This window comes from Dacryopinax primogenitus (assembly GCF_000292625.1).
Source record: "Dacryopinax primogenitus strain DJM-731 SS1 chromosome Unknown DACRYscaffold_3, whole genome shotgun sequence".
In the NCBI taxonomy this organism is placed as follows: Eukaryota; Fungi; Basidiomycota; class Dacrymycetes; order Dacrymycetales; family Dacrymycetaceae; genus Dacryopinax; species Dacryopinax primogenitus.
In genome coordinates this window covers 414,891-436,108 of record NW_024467200.1, presented here as the reverse complement: position 1 = coordinate 436,108, position 21,218 = coordinate 414,891, and the positions used below count along the sequence as shown (strand labels likewise).

The 21,218-nt window shown below is 52.6% G+C and overlaps 7 protein-coding genes across 7 annotated transcripts; 4 read left to right on the top strand and 3 right to left on the bottom strand.

Annotated features, from left to right (window-relative positions):
* Positions 1 to 2,203: 2,203 nt before the first annotated feature.
* Positions 2,204 to 4,102, bottom strand: DACRYDRAFT_20351 (RNA-binding domain-containing protein; the record flags this gene model as incomplete). The annotated part of the gene is made up of 5 exons (XM_040771900.1): positions 2,204 to 2,645; positions 2,982 to 3,444; positions 3,499 to 3,640; positions 3,690 to 3,754; positions 3,807 to 4,102. Coding segments are annotated over 5 exons (1,171 nt in total), but the record flags the coding sequence as incomplete, so codon positions are not given.
* A 176-nt stretch (positions 4,103 to 4,278) lies between these two features.
* Positions 4,279 to 7,316, bottom strand: DACRYDRAFT_114056 (uncharacterized protein; the record flags this gene model as incomplete). The annotated part of the gene is made up of 12 exons (XM_040769750.1): positions 4,279 to 4,626; positions 4,678 to 4,845; positions 4,897 to 5,003; positions 5,050 to 5,501; positions 5,552 to 6,164; positions 6,216 to 6,287; positions 6,338 to 6,559; positions 6,610 to 6,679; positions 6,727 to 6,822; positions 6,946 to 6,981; positions 7,034 to 7,152; positions 7,223 to 7,316. The coding sequence occupies 12 exons, from the start codon at positions 7,314 to 7,316 to the stop codon at positions 4,309 to 4,311; spliced, it is 2,367 nt and encodes a 788-aa protein (XP_040631597.1). The 3' UTR covers positions 4,279 to 4,308.
* Positions 7,317 to 7,595: 279 nt separating this feature from the next.
* Positions 7,596 to 9,557, top strand: DACRYDRAFT_86969 (DnaJ-domain-containing protein; the record flags this gene model as incomplete). Its single annotated transcript, XM_040776793.1, has 6 exons — positions 7,596 to 7,709; positions 7,761 to 7,880; positions 7,931 to 8,116; positions 8,166 to 8,477; positions 8,528 to 9,379; positions 9,429 to 9,557. 6 exons carry the CDS (start codon positions 7,596 to 7,598, stop codon positions 9,555 to 9,557), a joined length of 1,713 nt encoding a protein of 570 aa, XP_040631596.1.
* Positions 9,558 to 9,924: 367 nt separating this feature from the next.
* Positions 9,925 to 12,034, top strand: DACRYDRAFT_75584 (P-loop containing nucleoside triphosphate hydrolase protein). Its single transcript, XM_040776143.1, has 5 exons — positions 9,925 to 10,026; positions 10,086 to 10,332; positions 10,385 to 10,843; positions 10,894 to 11,596; positions 11,648 to 12,034. Exons 1-5 carry the CDS (start codon positions 9,946 to 9,948, stop codon positions 11,925 to 11,927), a joined length of 1,770 nt encoding a protein of 589 aa, XP_040631595.1. The 5' UTR covers positions 9,925 to 9,945; the 3' UTR covers positions 11,928 to 12,034.
* Positions 12,035 to 12,212: 178 nt separating this feature from the next.
* Positions 12,213 to 13,297, top strand: DACRYDRAFT_62871 (polyubiquitin UbiD/Ubi4). The gene is made up of 3 exons (XM_040775715.1): positions 12,213 to 12,257; positions 12,386 to 12,718; positions 12,772 to 13,297. The coding sequence occupies exons 2-3, from the start codon at positions 12,387 to 12,389 to the stop codon at positions 13,127 to 13,129; spliced, it is 690 nt and encodes a 229-aa protein (XP_040631594.1). The 5' UTR covers positions 12,213 to 12,257; position 12,386; the 3' UTR covers positions 13,130 to 13,297.
* A 1,722-nt stretch (positions 13,298 to 15,019) lies between these two features.
* Positions 15,020 to 16,654, bottom strand: DACRYDRAFT_47569 (nicotinate phosphoribosyltransferase; the record flags this gene model as incomplete). Its single annotated transcript, XM_040774766.1, has 8 exons — positions 15,020 to 15,103; positions 15,153 to 15,295; positions 15,350 to 15,692; positions 15,743 to 15,758; positions 15,808 to 16,033; positions 16,088 to 16,378; positions 16,429 to 16,555; positions 16,610 to 16,654. 8 exons carry the CDS (start codon positions 16,652 to 16,654, stop codon positions 15,020 to 15,022), a joined length of 1,275 nt encoding a protein of 424 aa, XP_040631593.1.
* A 981-nt stretch (positions 16,655 to 17,635) lies between these two features.
* On the top strand, positions 17,636 to 21,083 carry DACRYDRAFT_114052 (uncharacterized protein; the record flags this gene model as incomplete). Its single annotated transcript, XM_040769749.1, has 5 exons — positions 17,636 to 18,047; positions 18,097 to 18,191; positions 18,249 to 18,459; positions 18,518 to 19,890; positions 19,943 to 21,083. The coding sequence occupies exons 1-5, from the start codon at positions 17,838 to 17,840 to the stop codon at positions 21,081 to 21,083; spliced, it is 3,030 nt and encodes a 1,009-aa protein (XP_040631592.1). The 5' UTR covers positions 17,636 to 17,837.
* Between the last annotated feature and the right edge of the window lie 135 nt (positions 21,084 to 21,218).

The window sequence follows — 21,218 nt, the reverse complement described above, 5'->3', positions numbered from 1 at the left end:
GCTTTCAACCTTCTCGATTTGAAGAAGACTGACATTTGATGTCTTGCTGCATTCATTATCTAAGAAACCTCCCTCCCCCACCCCTGGGTTTCTTACTCCTTCAGACTTTCTCGGTTGCGGACCGGAATACGGCGCCTGAGAAGACAGCTCTCTTGGGGGAACATTTCGATTGGCTGTGTCACTCTTCATCCAGGCCTCCCCGATTATCTGATGTGGTCGATGCGTTTAATGGCATTTCCTAGAAATGCACAAAGCTGTCGGCAGGGTCGGAGCAAGAAGACAAAAGTTGCCTGTGCGGGAGCCACTCAGGGTGGACCCACTTCCTTTGGCGCGCAAAAAAAAAAAGAAGATGGGGTTCAGTTTAGAAGGAGGCGTAACTATTCAGTTTGGCCCACGGGAGAAAGGGAGACCCTTCCCGTCCGTGGCAATCCCGCAAGGGGCCGTTGGTCCCGGCGGTCTTTTACTTCCGTGCCGCCGGTCAAAGCTTTTCATTCTGATAGACCGTTCCGGATCCGTCCTGCTTCCCTGTATCTCATCTTGACGACAACCGAGCCTCGCAATGCTTTATGATATATGATGACCCCATCATGGTGTCTTGTGCTAGAGGATGCAAGAGCTAATTCGGATCGTGTGTGAAACTTGGCTCGAAACCTCTATCGATCAAGTTGATCGCTTTTGCTTCGCGAAGGGATTACTCCCTTGACCCCGAACTAATTTATGAAAGGCCATTAAATGCTCTGTCCCTTGGTGCCTCCAATTGTCGCTTGGCGCGCATCGCCCTGTGAAATGGTGTGATTCGCTGGTTGTTGAGATAGCCCTCTAACTTTGCCTCCACGTGCACTCATAGTCTCGTTGCACATGCAGGATGGAGTGGCTTCTTCCATGTGAAGCCCAGCCGCTGTCCGGAGATACTTGCGGTGCAAGTCGCGTTTCGGAGCTATCTCTGCCCACTAGCAATGCACACGGTTTGCTGGGCCAATCCTCTGCGGAGAGGCGGAGAGTGGTTTAGGCTGTTGAACATCTATGAGTCGGAATGCATGCTGTGCTTATTTACGGCATCCCAACAACAGCCCGGAGATCTGAAATCTCGTCAGGGTCCAGCCCCCGACTTAGAAATCTCCCGCGTGCTGGTAACCCCGCCGTTTGGTAATCCGCATCTATTTCCTGTTTTGGCAACTCTTCCAGAAGTCGAGCAAACCCGGGAAACCGGTGCCCTCAGGCACGAGTCTTGTGGAGTCTTGTGGGTCAGGCCTTATCTTGACATTTTCTTCCGCGTTTCCTGTTCGGCGAAAACGACCGACTCTCCGAGCGGTCCGAAATATCTCCTCAAGACAGCACTAACTTCCCCCAACAACAACAACGTCGGGAGGAAAGCCTCTTACCATCTCATCAAATTAGAGAGGTGGTCATAATAGGCGAAGTCTTGAGAGAAAATAAGGCAATACGTCTGGACAGGTGTTGGTGCCATGTGGCCTGCGCTTCACTCCTGAATGCCTGTGTTTCAAAACATAGACTGATGAAGCAACATCTATCGGTGTGGGAAGGACAAGAGTGAAGCCAAGGTGCTCGCGCATATATATATCTGCAGCCCATTCCAAATATTAGTGTCTGAGTGACGGGCACGCTTGAAAGAACGTAATGGGACATTTTCAAAGAGCGCCCACTTCTACACAAGTACACACTCTTTACTATGTATGATTTTTGGGGTGGGCGGGTGTGTAACAGACGACTAAATATCACTACAACTTGCCTTGTGACGATATGTACGCGTTAGAGAGACTGAGCATGCCGTCCGTCGAGGAATGCGAGGCTGCTGCGCTAGAGTGTAGGCGGGTAGTCTGTGGGCCGGAAAAGAGCCAGTATGCACATTTTGTTTTCTCGCCGTACACCCAATCGCATTCATTGGTTAGACGGAAAACGTCCAAGTGCTGGATGTGAGGACCTCTCAGTGCATCATCGTGGTTGATCGACATAAACTGATACCCTTCCATGTTTTGTGCACTTCTGTTGCTTCGGAACGGTCCCAGATGTGGCATGGCAGTGTCCCATCCGTGTGTAGAAGGTTGCCAAGGTGTCTCGCCGGTTATGGGACGATTGCTGCCGATCACACCCACCCATATATAACACACGAGAAATAATCATCAACAGAAGACCTATTAGGCAAAAATGGTTGGGTCGCGTTTCTATCTTGAGTGTCCATGAAAAAAAGCCAGCGTCGGCATAGCTGCTGTTCCATGTGATTGTCGCGTACAGTATGACGAGAGGCAGCATTTACATCTGCCCAGGAGCAACTCAAATGTGGAAATGGAAACCATTCCCAATCGGGATACCTACCTCAAATATACACTACCTTGGAAGCAGTCCCAGCAAGTGCCAACGCAAAGAAAAGACAACAAGAGAGAACGCTATTGGCAACAGTGAGAGCTCACACAGCCCATACCTAATCATATCTTCGACGCTTTGCGTCCACCGAGTCATCACCACCGTCATACTCTCGCTTGAAACCGCCATGAGGGCCATTTCCATACCCATTGCCACCACCGAATCCACCGACCCCTGGTCCACCACCGTATCCTCCTCCACCACCACCGACGGAGCCACCCTGGAAGCCACCTTGGTATCCAATACCTCCTCCACGGCCTCCCCTGATGTCCACGCAGAATACTGTCAGTTCACGTGTTACACCTCAGAGAAATGAGAAAAAAAAAGAATGAAACTTGACATATGCGACCATATCGTATGTGAAAACCGTGGCCGCAAATGAACAACTTGAAGAGTCGATCACTGCGGCATAGTCGGGGGCATGAGTTCATCGTTGCGGCTGCAACCAGCTCAGGGTCGCATCAGCATAACCACATCGCCAGGAGAAATTTGATGGCAAAATTCCGAACAGCAGACGACGCACTGATCGACGCTCGAAGATGACGTTTCGTCGCGTGTACGGGAATAGCAAGAGAAAAAAATACCTGTTTGTAACTCACCTGAAGCCACCTCGGAATCCACCCCGGTCGCCAAAACCACCGCGGTCGCCGCCTCCAAAACTACCGCCCCCTTGACCACCAAATCCGCCTCTCCCACTGCCGCCATATCCACCGCCACCGCTGCTGCCATTAAATCCACCAGCAGGGCCAAACCCGCCGGATTGGCCGGTATAACCACCAGCAGGTGCTGCGCCGAATCCCCCTCCCCTGCCACCGCGGAAACCCCCTCTGTCCCCGAATCCACCTCTACCACCGCGGAAACTTCCTCGGTCACTGAAACCGCCGCGGAAGCCTCCTGGAGGTCCTCGTGCAGGGCCTGCATCAGCAATGACCGGCTTCGGTCGACCACCTAGACCACCGCCAAGACGGCGAGGTCGCCAGCCACGCACTGTCCGTCCGCGTTCTACATCGACCAGAATACGCTTGCCAAGAAGGACAAGACCTTCTGCGTCCTTGTATGCCGCTATGCCAATAGGTGAGTCACCGCAGTCGTGGTAACATATAGGATGGGACAGACCTTTCATGTCTCTTTCTCGCTCATATACAACGAAAGCATAGCCTCGACTCCTGGCCTGTGGATCCCGTACTAAACGTATTTGTTCGATATCCCCGTAACGCTCAAACTCTTTTTGAAGGTCCTTTTCCGTAACTTTCTTCGACTGTAAAGGTTGGTTAGCTAATTACAGTTCAGTAAGGAATGTATCGCACAAGTCGAGAGATAAATAAGGTTTTGTATGGATCGCCTTGGGCGTGGGGATCTTCTGAAGGTTTGTCTAGAAGTGAGGATCAGTGCTGGCGCTTATACCGTACGCTGCAAACTCTTACAATTATCCTTTGCTTTCGTCATGTTCTCCTCCATCATTTTCTTTCTTTCCTCTCGACGTATACTTCTTTTCACCTCCTCAGTATAGGTGAATTGTTCTTCTTCTCCCTCCTCGCGTCCATCATCCTTTTCGGTGTCGACGATCGTTTGCTCCTTGATTTGGGCTAGTAGGGTAGCAACACCGCCGACATTTTTCAGTTTGGGCTTATTTGGATCCCTTCCAACCGCACGCAAATATGGCAGCGGGGGTCTTGGTGCAAATAGCTTGAGAAGATTGGGAGGAAGAAGGTGGGTCATTCTTGTCGTCGGGAGGGAAGGACGAACGCTGTGTCCTGTGTTTGTGGGCGCGCGCAAAAAGGCACGCGCCACCATCGAGTCTAAGGGATCATTAACTTATATATACATCAATGGCCTACTTGTGCAACGTGGGCCGTCGAAACCAAAAATACAATGATATTTGTGTAGGATAGACTCATGAAGTACGTCAAGGACTATATATCACATTCAAGACTGCCGTGTGCTCTTTCTAGTCCGCGGTCGTGGTCGAGGTTGACTTGTTCCGCTTGCTGGGGATTCCAAGTCGATTGTGGGATCAATGCTTTCTGGCAGGACTCCGATCAGCTTCATCAACTTTCTCTTCTCCGCTCGCGATTCTGGATCTTCATAGGTCACGCGCATGCTCTCTCCTAACGGACCAGAAAGTGTATGCGTTGGGGCGTCAACCTCCTCCCCCCCTTCTCGGATCGGTTCTCCAAAGTTGAAGGATTGCGGGGCAAAGGTTGATTTTCCTGTCGCAGTGGACGGGATTGAAGTGTCACCACTCTAGCCCTATCTATCAATTCACTATGTTCAGAAAATGCGCGGATCACTTGCCTTCACCCGGGTCACCGGTCTAGTCCGTTTCTTAGAAGACGGCATCTTATCTTCCACATCCGGTTCAGCAGACTTGCGCTTTGCCCCGAAGATGTTGCTTAAACGGCTAAGGGTTTCCGTGGCTGAATTTTCAAGGCGCGTTTCATCTGGAGAGGGGCCAGGTGGCGCCTGTTGGAAGATTTCTCAGGCAACGTATGCAGTTCGGAAAAACACACTGACTGGCGCTTCCCGAGGGTGCGGGGATAGGCGGCTTGAAGGCTGGATGTTTTCCTGGGGTGGAGAAGGTACGGCTCGCTGAATGAGCTGAGAGGCAAAGGGGGAGGGGGCTACAAGAAGTCAGACAAGGGCGGCCAATGAGCTGAGCATGTGTACTCTGAATGGTAGCATCCATCATAGTGGAAGCGGATGGACACACAGAAAGGTGGTAACCCCCGGCGTCAGGCACAGTTCCCGTACGTGCGATCTCGTAGAGCCACTCTAATCTCAACGTTGGCATACCCCAGCGGACAGCGTGTTCATATTTAACACCGGCCGGAGTCGGACAGAGTAGATGTGTCGTACTCTTCTTCGAAAACACGACTGCCACAGAAGCTCCTAGCGTCCGGGCTAGGCGCTGAGCATACAACGCGTTGCTTTCTTCAAGTCCAGAAATATGTAGACGCATTTGGTGCATTCCTACGATTGGAGTGGGTACCAAGATGGGCCGAAAAGTAACGTGTTCGCCGGGATCGCACACTCGTTCCTGGTGCAGGCACTCTTCAACCCAACATTCTGTCACATATTGGTGTCCACTTGCTGCGATTTCTTGCACGTGACGAGATCCTCTATTAGGGTTTATCAGGAGCGGGGACCATTGTTAAGGTAATAGACGCACGTGTTCAAGCGAACAATATACCAAGTCGGCTGGCTAGCCTTCTCGGAAGCATGACCATCTCCATGAACGGTTCCCCCACTAGATTCGATGGCTCCCTGTAGGATGACCGTCCTCGCGTCCCCGACGAGACAAAAAGTCATTCCTTCGAATATGCCGTTCCTTCGCCTCTCTTTCGGCATCGAGGGACCAGCTTGTGAGTCTGGCTGGTTGAACGGCGCAGTCTTAGTGGTGTCGAACAATTGGTTAAAGGACGAAGCCTTGGAAATAGCTAACTGCCGTAGGACAGATTGAGATTCCCTGTCGACTGGGGAAGCTAGCTTGATGGCAGGCGTGGCGCCCGTGCTGGTTGGCATCGAATAATCTTTCATAGCCTCATCTTCGGAAGGTATGGAAATATCAATTTTTGGCCTCCTTTGTGACTGAGATAGAATTCCTGGCAAGTTCGCAATTTGAAGCTGGTGCCATAGTGCCGTCTGCTGCTCGTTTCGTTGTACCCGACTCATTGACGGTGCCATGCCTGGTTCTGGAGCGTCTTTGGACAGATCAACGGCAACTCCAGGAGGAGCAGGGGGGGTAGGAAAGGAGGCGGAGACATCGGAGGGGTGTATGAGGCCTGCATGGCACACTCTCAGCTCGAGATGGTTTAGAAGGCGCAGTGGCTTACGTTGATTCAGAGTAGGTGCTTTGGGCTTTGGTTTACCGGTCTCAATGGTATATGTGATTTCCTCGAGTTTGCCTGCCATGTAGAGGTGAGCAAGGTGATGGAAGGATGGCGATGCTACGTACCAGATACAGTCAAGCAGTCCCAAAACCACTCCAACCAAAGGACATGAATGTGTGCTTTATTCTCTTTGTTAGCGCGCAGCGCAAACCTGACCTTTTCTGTGCTTGCAACAGCTTCATAGGAGGCTGCACTGACGAGCAGATGCGTGCATTGTTTCGTTAAGCTCGAGGAGTAGACACCGCCATGGGAGCTGATTTGCCTGCTGATAGCGTCTCGTTGCTGAGCTAGCGTGAAAGGTTCAGGACGAGAAAAGTTGTTCAATGTTGAAACTCACAGTTTATATCACCTCCAGTAAGGCATATAGTGAGACCAGAAAGGAATGGCAGCGTGTGCTTTCGCATGGACTGGGAGCAGGGTCAGTGTCGCAGTGCAAGACGTTGTCCGTACACACCTCTTCCACGTCGATATCCTTGCCCTCCAACCAAAGGGCATATGTTTCGTCCACCCAATCGGGGGTCATGACAGCCATACCATTCTCAATTGCACACTAGAAGCGAACCATAAGTTTAGGAAAAGGAAGTGTAAATATGATGCTTGCATTATACTTGGCGCCCCCTGTCTCAGTGGCCACCAAATGAGTAATATCGCTGGTGAGATCGTGCTGGCATACAGCCCCGAGTTCGCTCGCTCTTTGAAACAAGGAGACCTGTGAGCATTAGCATTAGAACAGATTTTAGAGGTGCACGCGTAGAACACACCTTGTCTTTGATACCAGTCGAACACAGTATCACATTGGCGAAAGGTTTATCGACTCTAGAATAGTCTCTTCGGAAAGACGGGCGCGCAGGCACGTCATCGAGATCTACAGGATTGACATCTGAATTAATAATTTCTAGTCTTAGCAGTCCATCGACCATAATCGCTGTGACGCGGTACCCATCTCGCACCTTCTTCGATGATCCGCCTCTTTGCTTTCTCCTTTGGTGGTGGGGGTCGAAGTTTGACATTTGGCACTTTAGTAGAACCGTGACCACGGCGCATATCAGCTTGAACCAGACCGAAATGAAGGCAGAGGATAAAGGGGGAAGAGGAAGACCGCGACTGGACAAAGCAGAAGGGGAAAGCAGTCACGCTGATTTCTGGGCGCGTCGCGCGCTACTCCTGAGAAGCGCCCTTGTGCAGAGCCACATCCGATGCAATTACGCAAGAGTCACGATGAGAGATGTTAGCTTCACTTTCCAGGCAAATCGACCACAGTTCGCTCCTTGGTTGCACAGACTACTGCGGCGATAACTTCCTTGATCTCAGCTTGGTGACCTGATGGGAAATCAAGAATCTCGTTCCAACCACGACGCCCGAGCTCCTAACGATGAAAATCCAGATTATTACACCCTACTTGGCGTGGAGGAGACTGCCACGTCTGATGAAATCAGGGCGCGTCCTTCCCTGACTCGAAACTTTCCAACATCTTAATAGGATCATCAGAGAGCATTCCGCAGACTTGCCCTGACCCATCATCCTGACAAGAACCCCAATGATATTGAAGGAGCGACGCAACGTTTCGCGGTGCTCCAACAAGCCTACGAGGTGCTCAGCGACGAACAAGTACGTCGAGCGTTTTGAAACAGTACATCACATTGCTTATAGTTGTAAAGGAACGAACTTGGTACGACAACCACAGGGCTAACTTAGCACCAGAACCTGACGCTGACGAGGTATTCGACGACATCAAGCGGGGCACATCAAAGAAGGCGCGGGCCAATGCGCCCGGTCTGACTACGCGGCACATAATGAAATTTTTCGATTCTACCCTCTACAAAGGATTTGACGATAGACCCGATGTATGCAATGTCGGTATCTCCTTTGCCTTTCCCTCTGATATCGTGACAGGGATTCTTTACTATCTATCGAAACCTCTTTATCCGACTCGCCGAAGAAGAAGAGACGCACTCCCAATCCTTGGCGCCGCTCGAATATCCCCTCTTTGGCAACTCCACCACCCCTTGGAACGCGAAGTCCGACGAAGACACTGTGCGCGCCTTCTATGCCGTCTGGACGAACTTCGGCACCGAGAAGTCTTTTTCGTGGGTTGAGCATTATGATACGAGGGAAGCGCCCGACCGGAGGTATAGGAGAGCGATGGAGAAGGAAAATAAGAAACTCAGGGATGATGCAAGGAAGGATTACAACGACGCTGTCCGGGTACGTTCTGGCGGCCCTGGCTCCAAACTCTCGTCCTAATGAAGTGCCAGTCTTTGGCGCTCTTCCTGCGAAAGCGCGATCCGAGATACAAAGCTTATCTCGCATCTCAAGTCATAGCGGCTACGACACCCTCCAATGCCGCAACAGCCGACGCCGCGGCCAAACGTGCCGATGCGCTCCGAGATTACATTCCTCAAGCATGGCAGGAAGTCCAACCTGAGCAGGTCCTCGAAGCCGAGGATTGGGAGGAGGAAGAGGAAGGCTGGGAGTGTGTTGCGTGTGGGAAGAACTTTAGGAGTGAAAAGGCGTGGGAAAGCCATGAGCGGAGTAGGAAGCACCTGGAGAATGTCGAGAAGCTAAGGAAAGAGTTGATGAGGGAGCAGGAAGAGCTCGGTTTCGATGTAGATGGATTGGACACTGAAGAGACTTCCAAAGATGACTGGCCGGATTATGGTGGGGAGAACGTTGAGACGATGCCGGGTGGGGGAGTCAAGGCTGTACACGTGGATATTGGGGGGGTGGCATCGAAAGTCGATGAGCTCACGCTTCGAGATCAACCGTCCAAGCGAGAATTACCAGCCGAGGGAGGGTATGAAGTGAAGGAGAAACGGGAAGGGGAAAAGGAAGAAGTTGCGCCGACACCAAATAAAAGGGTCAAGAAGACAAAGAAATCTCGTTTGGGCGATTGGCTCGACGAGGCCGAAGGTAGTGAGACGGCATCGATTCAAGACGACAATTCCAACGCTGGTACAGCTCTGAACGACAATGAAGCCACAACGCATGAGGCAGTGGACAGCCAAATATCAATTTCTTCTAAGGTGGAAATGTCGAAGAAGGATAGACGACGGGCGAGGGAGGCGGCAAAGAAACATAAAGCTGATACGGCCGGCTCAAGTGCACAGGTCAGTCCTTTGAATGGTTCCCCTACGCCATGCTTACATTTCTCACGAGAAATGCAATGTGTGTGGGGAGGAATTTGATAGTCGCACGAGGCTGTTCACCCATGTACGGGAGTCGGGGCACGCAGCTGCTGAACTAGATAAGAGCAAGGGCGGGAAGGCAAAGAAGGTGAAGCGATAACATTGCTGATATTGCACATCTTGGATATTTGATATTGTTACAATATACCCTGCATTGCAAGATACATACCTTGGATTCCCTTGCACCGAGGTCGGCATCTGGGCAACTTGTCAGTTTCCTGCTCGAAAATGCACTGGAAGATAAGCAAAATGCAATTCTCAGCGGGTGGTGATGAAAATTTCCACGTCCAGCGTATGCTGTCAGTAGTCTAACATGTATGATGGTATAATCATTGAATGCAAAGGGAAAGGGGAGGACATGTAGTGACATTTGGTACTTACTAGTGTGGCCAGGTGGACGTGAGGGAGAAAACCACAGGGTTCGGATCCCTGCTGATTTTTTGTTTTGTGCTCCCTTACGCACCAGTCTCCCTCTCGCGGTTATCTCAATGGATGCATTCGCCCTCCTCTCCCGAGGCGGTACGCAATTCGACAAAAGGCGCTTCAACAAAGAGGTCAATCTGTTCAGTGTGAGTATACACTCGTATTGTTTCATGCACTAGCTAGCACGCACTCAACTCAACCTAAGGGACACAAGAAACATGCTGAGACGGTAGCGTCTACATCACACACAACAGACGAGTTTCCCGAAGAGCTGGACTTTTTCAAGTACGCTGAGAGTGGTGTGCTGGGTACAAAGGGGGAAGGGGCTGCAAATGGAAAGAGCAGGGCCGCTGACAGCGAGCGAACTGTCGGAGTTGAGAGGCAATCGCAGGGCAGTGGATGGGAGGGCAGCGCAAAGAGGGGGACTAAGAGAAAACGGAGCTTGGAACCTGGCGAGTCTAGTCTTGATTGATCCTATTGCGTATAATCTGACTATTGCTCCAGAGCGCACTATTACCAGTGCACGCCGCGTCCGCTGCACGGGCGAGTCCGTCCCCACACCGATCCACTCCTTCGTATCCTTGCAAGACCGTTACGGCCTTGCGCCCGAACTTCGGAAGAATATTGCCGAAAAGGGATATCTAACTCCGACCGACGTGCAGACCCAGTGCATCCCCGTTCTTCTCGAAAAACGTGATCTAGCCGCGATTGCCCCTACGGGAAGCGGGAAAACACTTGCCTACCTGCTCCCTGTATTCTGTCTGCTCGGTGCCCCCGGGCGTTCAGGTGCAAGTGAAAAGCAGGCGGGCGCACGAGCGCTGATCGTCAGTCCCACTAGAGAACTGGCAATGCAGATCCATAATGAGGCGTTAAAGCTGGCAAAAGGGAGAAAGTGGAAGGTCGTCGTGCTGAACAAGGCCACTGGGAACGCACTGCGGGACAAGGCAGCAAGGAAGAAAGTTGGTGAGCATGACGTGAATGAAAATGAAATTCCAGCATCTTACGGCGCTCAGATCTTCTCATCACTACCCCACTTTCTTTGGTCTCCGCATTGGACGAGGGCATTCTCAACCTGGACAATATCCGACATCTCATTCTGGACGAAGCAGACCGCCTATTGGAGGAAGGCTTCCTGAAACAGATTGAAGCCATCCTTGCCGCCTGTTCCTACCCCGAGATACAGAAAGCTGTCTTCAGCGCGACACTACCCGCTGCGGTCGAAGCGATTGCGAACACATTCCTGCGCCGTCCGATCCGCGTGATCGTGGGAGTGAAAGACTCAGCGACAGACACGATCCATCAGGAGCTGCTGTTCTGCGGATCAGAGATCGGGAAACTGCAAGCACTGCGAAACCTTGTCGTGGAGGGCATCCAGCCGCCCGTGCTTATCTTCGTACAATCTATTGAACGTGCGCAAGAGTTGTTCCATGAGCTGCTATACGACGGACTGAATGTCGATGTTGTCCATTCCGAGCGGACTAAAGCCCAAAGGGAGGACGCAGTACGCCGGTTCCGGAAGGGCGAGGTCTGGGTGCTGATCGCAACCGAGCTGATGGCAAGGGGGATGGACTTCAAAGGGGTCAATTTGGTTGTCAACTATGACTTCCCACAAACGGTTCAAAGCTATATCCATAGGATTGGCCGGACGGGACGAGCGGGCAGGCAAGGCAAGGCGGTGACCTACTTTACCAAGGAGGACGCGCCGTATGTCAAATCGTCCGTGCTCTCTGCCGAATGCTAGCCGATCATTGACTAACACCTGCACAGAGTAGCGAATGTACTGAAAGCATCTGGTCAGGATGTACCCCAATACATGCTCGATCTGCCCAAGCCGTCCAAGCTGAAGAAACGGGAACTGAAGCGTCATCCTATCGAGCGGAAGGACATTGCGCGGGCCGCTGGGGCTGGAGTGGGGAGGAACCTGGCGAACAAGAAGCGGGATATGATTTGTGCATCAAAACGGCGGAAGACGGAGCCTGCGGGAGACAAAGGAGGGAAGGGTGATAGCGTGGTGAGGCGGCAGGTCGTTCTGACAGAAGATGAATGATGTTGTCTGTGTTGGGCGCTTACGAGAACATATCCGGTCTCTATGACACAGCGCCAACGTGCATCCATTAATATTATACCATCCACCAGGATATAATCATATATATTCACAGCCAGTCATGCCCACAAAAAAGCAGTTATCGCGGTTTCCAAATGCGGATGATTCCCCCGTCCATCACGGTGAATTGAGATCGGTCCGGCTATTCGCTTCCGGAAGCAGACACCGTATATAACTCGACGAGGGATCGTTCGGCGCAGTGCAATCCACTCTCATTCTCCTGCCTACCGCTCGTACAACCAAGTTTACAAACGCTCTTCATATACTTGCCGCGTGAGTCTATCACTTCTTAGGTGCTACTAGGGTTTACACCGAACCTGCATTTATACCCAATAAGAGCGCTTATCTTCTACCCCTATCCTCTCAGCTGCTTGAACTTGTGCTTATCGCCCTCTCAACAGCATGCAGATCTTCGTCAAGACTCTCACTGGCAAGACCATCACACTCGAGGTCGAGTCCTCGGACACGATCGACAACGTCAAAGCCAAGATCCAGGACAAGGAGGGCATCCCTCCTGACCAGCAGAGGCTGATCTTCGCTGGCAAGCAGCTTGAGGACGGCCGTACCCTGTCGGATTACAATATCCAGAAGGAATCCACCCTTCACCTGGTGCTTCGTCTCCGTGGTGGAATGCAGATCTTCGTCAAGACCCTCACGGGGAAGACCATCACCCTCGAGGTGGAGTCCTCCGACACGATTGATAATGTCAAGGCGAAGATTCAGGATAAGGAGGGGCGAGTCCAGTTACACAACACATGACAAGCGCGGAATGCTGATATGTATACAGTATCCCTCCTGACCAGCAGAGGCTGATCTTCGCCGGCAAGCAGCTTGAGGACGGTCGCACTCTTTCGGACTACAACATTCAGAAGGAATCCACCCTTCACTTAGTGCTTCGTCTCCGGGGTGGCATGCAGATCTTTGTCAAGACTCTGACAGGCAAGACCATCACCCTCGAGGTCGAGTCATCGGACACCATCGACAACGTCAAGGCAAAAATCCAGGACAAGGAAGGCATCCCTCCCGACCAGCAACGGCTGATCTTTGCTGGCAAGCAGCTCGAGGACGGTCGCACTCTTTCTGACTACAATATCCAGAAGGAGTCGACGCTTCACCTGGTGCTCCGTCTCCGTGGCGGCAACTGAGCGCAGGAATTCTGCGTCCCCCGAATTTCAACGTTCTTTGATCCCGTGTAATTCCATACTATGTACCATCTTGTCGCCATCACTCTATCGACCAATGAATAACAGTGTTTACAAGATGTATGCGCCGATTTCCACATGTATACGTGCTTTTTTAGCCCGACAAGCAACTTAAACCTGGAAATCGGATTGAGACCATTCTTGAACTTCCTCCCCTTTTGTTCCTTGTCATTGCGTCGCGTTACGCTGCTTTGTGGGTTGACACGCTGTTTGAGACATGGTGGTAGGCTGAACAGGGAAAGAGATCTGAGTATATGCTAGAACAATCTTAGAGTAGCTTACGATCAGTGTGCTCAATATCGTCGTTCTGTTGAGCATCGCACCCCAATACTTTCCCGGAGCCCTCAAGCTTCGGGGGTGCATATCCATTCCACGTGTTGTTGGTGGGGATGTGAGTGTCGAAGTCAGGGCTCAGACAAACTCTCGATCCAACCGCCCCTACCCCGTGTGGGGCCCCGACCGAGGCTAGCCATATGCGCATATATAAACCCGCATCCCGGCTATCACGGCGTCCCCCGCGTCCTTTCTCTCCCTCCCTCTGTCTTCTTCTAGTTGGCCGTTCTGGTCATCTACCTCGCTCGACACTCGGCCATGTTCCTGATTCATGTGCAGCGCCCTATGTATGGGCGTGTCGCTCACAGGCAACATACATAGCCGCCTCCCGGTTGACATTGTCGTCCTGACTTGTCACCGGCAATGCCAGCGCAGTGACGACGCCGCAGTGCGGAGTTGCGCCTGTCGGCATTGAGAGGTTGTAGTGATATTCCATGGTCCGTCCTGGACACCTGGGATTCGAGTGCATTGTATTGTCGAGTCTGCATTATGTAGAGAGAGTTAGCCTACAAGGGAGCGTTGGAGGGGTTGTGGCACTGCTTGTGGATCTCGTCGTGGCCACCATCCCTCCCGTTCCTCTTGGATTGCGGGTCCGCTGCTGAAAGGCTTTCAGCAGCAGCAGACTCGCCATCGCGTCGATGCGGGGACCATGAGTACGTCAATCCCCGCCACCGCCCTCCTGGCTAAAATCTCGGCGATTGGGCCTCTCTGGCCGGCTTGTCAAGCAGTCACAAAGTCGGAGCCGAAAAAGAACCTACGCACGTAGGTGCGTCGCTTCTCTTTCGGCTACCTATGTGTGAGACAGCGTGCATCCGCCCAGGTTAAACTGAAAACCGTCTGGTTTCCTATCTCTCTTCATCCCCACATAGATGCACCATTCCGTGGTGGAGTCACATAAGGGTCGCCCGCTTCCATCTTTGACGGTTCAGTCCGTGAGCAGCGTTGAGATCTTTGTCAAGGCTGTCACCGAAAAGACAAATACTCTCGAGGTCGAGTCCTCGGTCACGATCGACGACGTGACAGCGGTAACGAACGTTTGGATGAGCACGGCTCTCCCCCTGGTAGCAGCGGTTGGTGTCGGGTAATAAGCCGCTGGAGGACGGCGGCTGTATTTCGAACCACAACGCCAAAGAGGAGGCAATAACTCACTCACAACTGAGTGAGGGAAGAGACGGCAAGTGCTGCCGAACAAAGGGAGCATGGGAACCTGACCTAGAAGCGAAGACCAGAGGAAGCCCGCGATGCCAAAATGAGATGACTGACGTATGACCAATTTGCAGCGTCTCATGCGGTTATTTGGGCGAAGTGGCTCTCCTACTGTGAGATTGACCGTGTTCTTTTATTTCAATTACTTGCTTTGATAGAAGACAATTGAAAAAGCGTCGCTTTGTTCTTCATTCTATACAACTAGTCTGTTCTTACAAGTATAAGTAGACCATCCAGGCACGCCATGAACAATAACGAAGTGCATGCACAACAGCCGTCCAAAATAATGTAACTCTATTGTTTGCCATTTGGCTTGCCATTAACGGGCAAACCAAGTAGTTCCTTGACATCCTTGACCGCTTGGGCATCCCCCGTATTCTACATGTCAATCAGCCTCTGTCACAACATGACATCGGGTAATATTCACCTTCGTGATCTCGTCGCTGATCTTCACACAGGGAACGCCGTTGATCGAGTGCAGCTTAATGACCATGTTGAGCGGCCGACTCTTCTTCCCATCGCTTAGCCGAACAAAGTCGTTCGTCAGACTGGTACCTATCCCGAAGGCTGCTGCATGGACACATCAGACTCTGGCTCCTCAATCGGGATAGAAGAAAGACACACGAATAAACCCAATGTCCTGGGCAACCTTCTGCAGTACCAAGCACCTAGGCACGTCCAGCCCATCGGAATAGATGATGTTCTTCGTCCGGCTGTCGACGCCCATCTGGTCATAGACCTGCTTCGCCCTTTTCGTATATTCCTCTGGGCTACCGGAATCCTGTCTCAGCCCTCTCCAGCGACGGGCCCGCGCAGGATCGGCGAGGAAATCGCGGAAGAAGACCTCGGAGGAGAAGGTGTCCGTCAATCCAATGTGAAGGGCGTTGGACGGGCTGGTCGGGTAGGTGTCTTCCCAGAGGTCCAGCGCATGGGCATTGGCGTGCTCGTAGCCGAGTAGAGACGCGATCTGCTGGTAAGTGAGTAGTGGCATTGCAGTTGCAAGAAAAACACGCATACACCCATGGTCCATTCACTGCACAAATAGTGTCAGCGTCGCTCACGACAGAGAAGGCGGTGCTTACTGCGCAATAGTTCCCACGGGTGTAAGACCAAACATCATCGCAAAGTGAACGTTGCTCGTCCCGCTCAGGCTTCCCATACCCGGCTTGCCCTCCAGCTCATCTCTGGCGCGAATGAGGCCGTGCATGATCGTCTTCTGCGCTGGGTAGGAGCGACGCCTGCGAGTGCCAAATTCGGAGAAGGCAATTCCATGTGACAAGAGGGTCTTTCCCTTCTCATAGGCTTTGTCTACGTGTGTGGCTTTGTCAGCGCAGTTCTTGGACGCATGCAACTTGGACGTACCCTCTTGTCCAGCATAGCTCCAATCCTGGTCCACCACTCTGAAGTACGCATCACTGATCACCGCCATGATCGGCACCTCGTATAGGATCGTCTGCCACCACAGACCCCTGATTTCTAGCTCGATTTGCCCGTAGTTTGGGTCGTCGTCGGAAGGGACGTAGGTGAGCGTTACTTGGGACGAAGGATCGAGCCGGAGTGCTAAGAGGGTGGAGAGATAAGACGGCGTAAAGTAAGGACATGCTTCAGATAACCAGGCATGCTCAGCAGGAGTGAGATGCATGTTCTCGAGGCCTTGAAAGACGATCAGTACGCGATTGTGACAGAGCAAGGACGCGGCGTACGAAGGATATGAGCCCATGCCATATCGACATATTCGCGAGTAAAGCGCATATCCTTTGATCGATTGGTAAACTGGTAGGTCACTTCGGCTTCGGGGAAGTGCTGTAAGATCGCCTGCTGCATTGTAAGCTGCACGAGTGAGTCAGCCGCTGGACATCAAGGCTTGAAAGCCAGAAGACACACCTTGTACAAATCGGTGTCAAGGACAGAGAGGGGAACCTCGTCCATGGAGATGTGACCGTTGACAACCATGCCTGCCTAAGGATGAATCCAGCTAGTCCAGTTCGTCAAGACGTTGTGGGAGGGTATATATAGTCGCTCGGCGTGTACAGCGGTCGGCAGTGTGATAATACGCGGCCACACGGTGCGGGAAAGTACAGATCAACGGCTCAATAATCAAACAGAAATGACCGACGTTTTCCTGATTTATATACACTGCATAATCATAGAAGATGTGGCCGGGAGAAGGAAGTAGGGAGGGAGATTACGGATTTCGGGCGACTGCTGCGGGTCTATTTCCGGGTGACTCTCGTTGATAGCATCTTCCTCAGGCGCGTCTCAGGGTCCTCTCAATATTCCGCGACGCCCTCTTTTCTTTGTAGTGCATCCGGTTCTGTCTACTTGCCAGATGACGGTGTGGTATTCTGAAGGACATAAGGTTCGATCCGTCTGCTTCCCAGCTGTATATCCGCGAGACAGAGAGAGGGAAAAGTACTGTTCGCCGTTTCTGAAATCTCGTTATCTTTCTCCATCCGACATCCGTAACTGTACCTTGGATGCTGCCTGAGATGCATCAGGTATTCCTGAACTAGTCTGGAACCATGTATATGCTGAATGAGAAAAATGCTCACATTCTCGATGTTGCCTACCAACAACCAGTCCAGGTCTACGGATGATGAGTCTGCACCGGTAAATGCAGGTTTGACTATATACGGCAAGGTGCGAAGCATATGCTACCAACGATCGATGATGATGGTCAATGCTCACGGGATCAATTCTCGGAGTCAAAAGTGTAATGCTGTCAGCGCGGAATCTGTGTGGCCCTGTTTTGACTATTGATCAGCCACTTAGGCACGAGCTTACTTCCCCTCTTGCGCGCCCCTGGTCAATCGTCCGTCGTCGGCAACACGCTCACACGCCGAGCACAACCATCTATACACCAACACGCCCTCTATTCAATCAAGTATCTGCTTTTATTTGTTCTGAAAACTTTTCACTCGTCGCCCTGAACTCATAGAGAAAGAGTGATTGACCGACGTCCACCGCGGCGGTCAACAGCGCGCATCACAATCCACCCATCTCGTGCCATCCAAACCCAATCAGGATCGTCCTACCCTACCCTAGTTCCAACTACCCTGGTCGATCGAAACGTGCTACGCGCCCCGTCTCTTTTATCTCATACGCGCACGGCATGCCAACCTTGCGCGCCCATCCTCCCCCTCCCCTACCACCAGCCGAGCATGCCCATGGGCACCATACGCCGGCGCCGCTCCTCTTTGACCCAGTGCCTCTTCCGAGTCAGGCCGTTCTGCAGCTCCGCAAAGACTGGAAGTTCGCCGGGGTGTGTCAATTTATCTTCACTTTCGAGGAGGCGCTACAGCTGGGGGAATTCGAGACTGAGGTATGTGGCGACGAGTGTGGCGAGTGCAGGAATACTGATCCTTAAGTAGGACTTCGAAGATGACCTCACCTTGGGGACGCATAAGATCATCAACAAGATGATGCACAAGCTCCTCACCATCCTTACTTACGACAGACGCATAACGTGTGTAACCCCTGTCCAATCCCCGTATATGATCCAAGACGCTAACCTCGCCAACAGAGAAGATGATTGGGAACGGTTTCTACGACACCAGTATGAACGACGCGAGCCCGAAATTCTCCTGCTTGGTACAGAAGAAGAGCCTGTGGAGTGGAGCGAGCTCACTCCTGGGCAACGAATAGAAGCGGTTCATTCCGTGACGGATTGGTTGTTCATCAACCCACACAACATCAGGAAGAAGATGAAGGATGAGGAGAGTGCTTACCTCTGGGTACATTTTTTTTATTCTTTGAACGCAGGAACACCTCTGACTGGCAATGGGGACGCAGCGCGTTGAGCCCATAGGATATGACGCCAAGAAGAACGCGTACTGGCTATTCGACGACAACCGTCTCTGGATCCAACGTACCCCTCCCAAACCAAAAGTCTCACACAAGAAGAAGGAGAAACCCGCCCAACCACCGGCGAAGAAGCAGAAGCTCAGCGCCTCCACCAGCAAAGCAAAGACCCCCGCGAAGAGTTCTACCCCTGCCCCCGCTGCACCGAGAGGCAAGCAAGCGGAGACACCGCAGCCTAGTGGTCGATATCCGAAGCGTGCTTCTGCAGTTAAACCTCCCCCTCCTAGTCCATCTAAGAGCCCCCTTCGGCCCCGAGCTATGGGTATACGCCAAAGCTCGCGGTTGAGAGGCAAGGTGGAAGACGAGGTGTGGCAGGAGATCCCGGAAGAGTGGCTCAAGGAGAGCGACACGTCTGTGGACTCGGTGCACCTTGAGAAAGAGGTGGTTAATGGAAATGGGACAGGGCGGAAGCGACCTCTGGAAGAGGATGGCCCGGAAGAAGACACAGACTCGGATTTGACAGATCTTTCGGATGAGGAGGACCAGGACCAGGGCAAGCAAGAGAAGCGAGAAAAAGATGGAGACGTCGAGATGAACGATGTGTGTAACGAGAACCAGAATGTCAAGGACGAGCCTCAGCATGAGCAGGCGAATATGTCCGCCGCCTCATCTTCTCTCTCTTCCCTTCCCGTTACGCCGCCTCCACCACCTCGGACTATTAATGGCGTTGTCGTCCCCGCCGACTTTGTCGAGTGGGAAACCATCGCCGTCACCCTTTTCCAATGGGAGCATGTCGCCGAACGATTCGAAAAATCCACAAATAGGGACGAGAAGGCTTTCCATGCTTCGCTTGTTGAGGAAGTCGTCCCTCGTGTCCTGAAGGAACTGCGGGAAATCGAGCGACTCAAACGAAAGGAGGAGCTTATGGCTACTCGGAAGCGAAGCAGCCGGCTGCAAATGAAAGAGCTCGAAGCAGAAACACGTCGGTTGGAAGAACAGAAGCGTGCCGAGGACGAGTTTGCCAACGCGCGCAATAAACGTGCTGAAGAGCGGGAGAAGAGGCAGGAAGCGGAGAGGTTGGAGAAGGAGAAGAAGATGCTGGAGAGGGAACAGAGAGCACTCAAGCGGGACATGTGGCAGCCGCCTGAGGATGCCACACCTAACCAGGCCAGTGGAGACGAGGCCAAGCTCGATGTGGAGGAGACCAGTTCTGCTGCCGAAGAGGCGAAGGAGGGCCAGAAGCCAAGAGTTCCGAAAGCGGAGGAGAAGTGGGAGCTTGATTGTGAAATCTGCGGGAAGAAAGGATGGAATGTCGATGATGGGAAGAAGATGGCCTGCTGCGAGACGTGCGGTAAATGGCAGCAGTGCGTTACTCTCTGGTTACCCTTGGTGTGGTTCGTACTAACGTTGGCCTAGTACCGCATGTCACGATGCGGCGGACCTCAAGGCTGGCAAGCAGAAACGGCGCTGGGCACAAGTCACCTTCAAGTGCAAAGAATGCAGGAATAAGCACCGGCGCGAGCTGTATGCTAAGAGACAGGAGGTGAAGAAGGCAGAGGAGGAGAAGGCCGCCCTTGCTGCTCCGGCTGGCCAGCCCCGCGCGAATGGTGATCTGAAAGTCCATTTGACCATTCCCAAGACGCCAGTTGCACCTCCGAAGGTCCCACCCGTCAATGGTGTCACCCAACCGTCGCAAGGCAATGCTAAACGACCAGCATCCGCTCCCCGCACGCAGACATCTCCCAAGGTGCCAACTACTAATGGTTATGCCGGTCTCATAGGCCAAAGCACTCCTCAGAACCACTCTGCCATTCAGCCTGCAGCTCGCCCGCCTCATCTTCCCGTCGACCATCGTACATCTGCCTCGCATTCTCCTCCGATACCTCCACAGCCCTTTAACGGCTACAACCCCGCTGTAGGGCAGTATCCTCCTGGTTATCCGGGCCGATACAATACGTTCTCCCCTTCCATGGGATACCCGACAACGAATAGCGGAAGCCACTCTCCGCATACACCGCACGCCGCTCAAGCCCCTCCCCCTGCACAGTCAAGCGTTCCGCACTCGTCTCCAAATCAACAGCATTCGCCAAATTCGCAGCAGACTTTCCAGTTTCCGTATAGTCCTGGGTACGGCTCACCAGGTTACGCGTACGGTTTCTCCCGCGGTCCCCCCAACACCTTCGCGTCTCAAGAACAGCAGCAGCAGTACTACCAGCAGTATTATCAAGCGTATGGAGCCGATCCAAGATATGCTGCGTACGCTGCGGCATATCAACCGACAAAGCAGCCGTATGCGGTTCCACCTGCTGGTGCAAACGCCTCCTCCCCCACCTCTGCACCAGTTCAAATTACCCCGGCAACTAACGGTCGTCTCTCACCTTCCGCTGCGAGGCCACCCGTGACCAGCATTGCATCCGCCCAATCTATCCAACCCTCGCATACTCCTACACCAGTTCCTTCGGCAGCTACGGGACCACAACAGACTGCTCAAACACCCATTCAAGTGCAGCCACTTCCTGTTCCTGTCTCTGCACCTCAAAGTGGAGGAAGTGTCTAGACGAAGCGTGGGCATAAAGCATTGCATAAACATTCCGCGGCACCGTGGTTCTCACCGTCTGATTCATGCTCCACCCAGCTCTGAGCTGCGTCCGACAGCTGACGGCGCGGATCTGGACATTCTCTACTCATCGGT

Coding starts and splice junctions, on each gene's coding strand:
- DACRYDRAFT_75584 (XM_040776143.1), top strand. CDS start 9,946: ATGGATGCATTCGCCCTCCTCTCCCGAGGCGGTACGCAATTCGACAAA. Junction 10,844..10,893: donor GGCAGCAAGGAAGAAAGTTG/GTGAGCATGACG, acceptor TACGGCGCTCAG/ATCTTCTCATCACTACCCCA. Junction 11,597..11,647: donor GACGCGCCGTATGTCAAATC/GTCCGTGCTCTC, acceptor ACACCTGCACAG/AGTAGCGAATGTACTGAAAG.
- DACRYDRAFT_62871 (XM_040775715.1), top strand. CDS start 12,387: ATGCAGATCTTCGTCAAGACTCTCACTGGCAAGACCATCACACTCGAG. Junction 12,719..12,771: donor AAGATTCAGGATAAGGAGGG/GCGAGTCCAGTT, acceptor ATATGTATACAG/TATCCCTCCTGACCAGCAGA.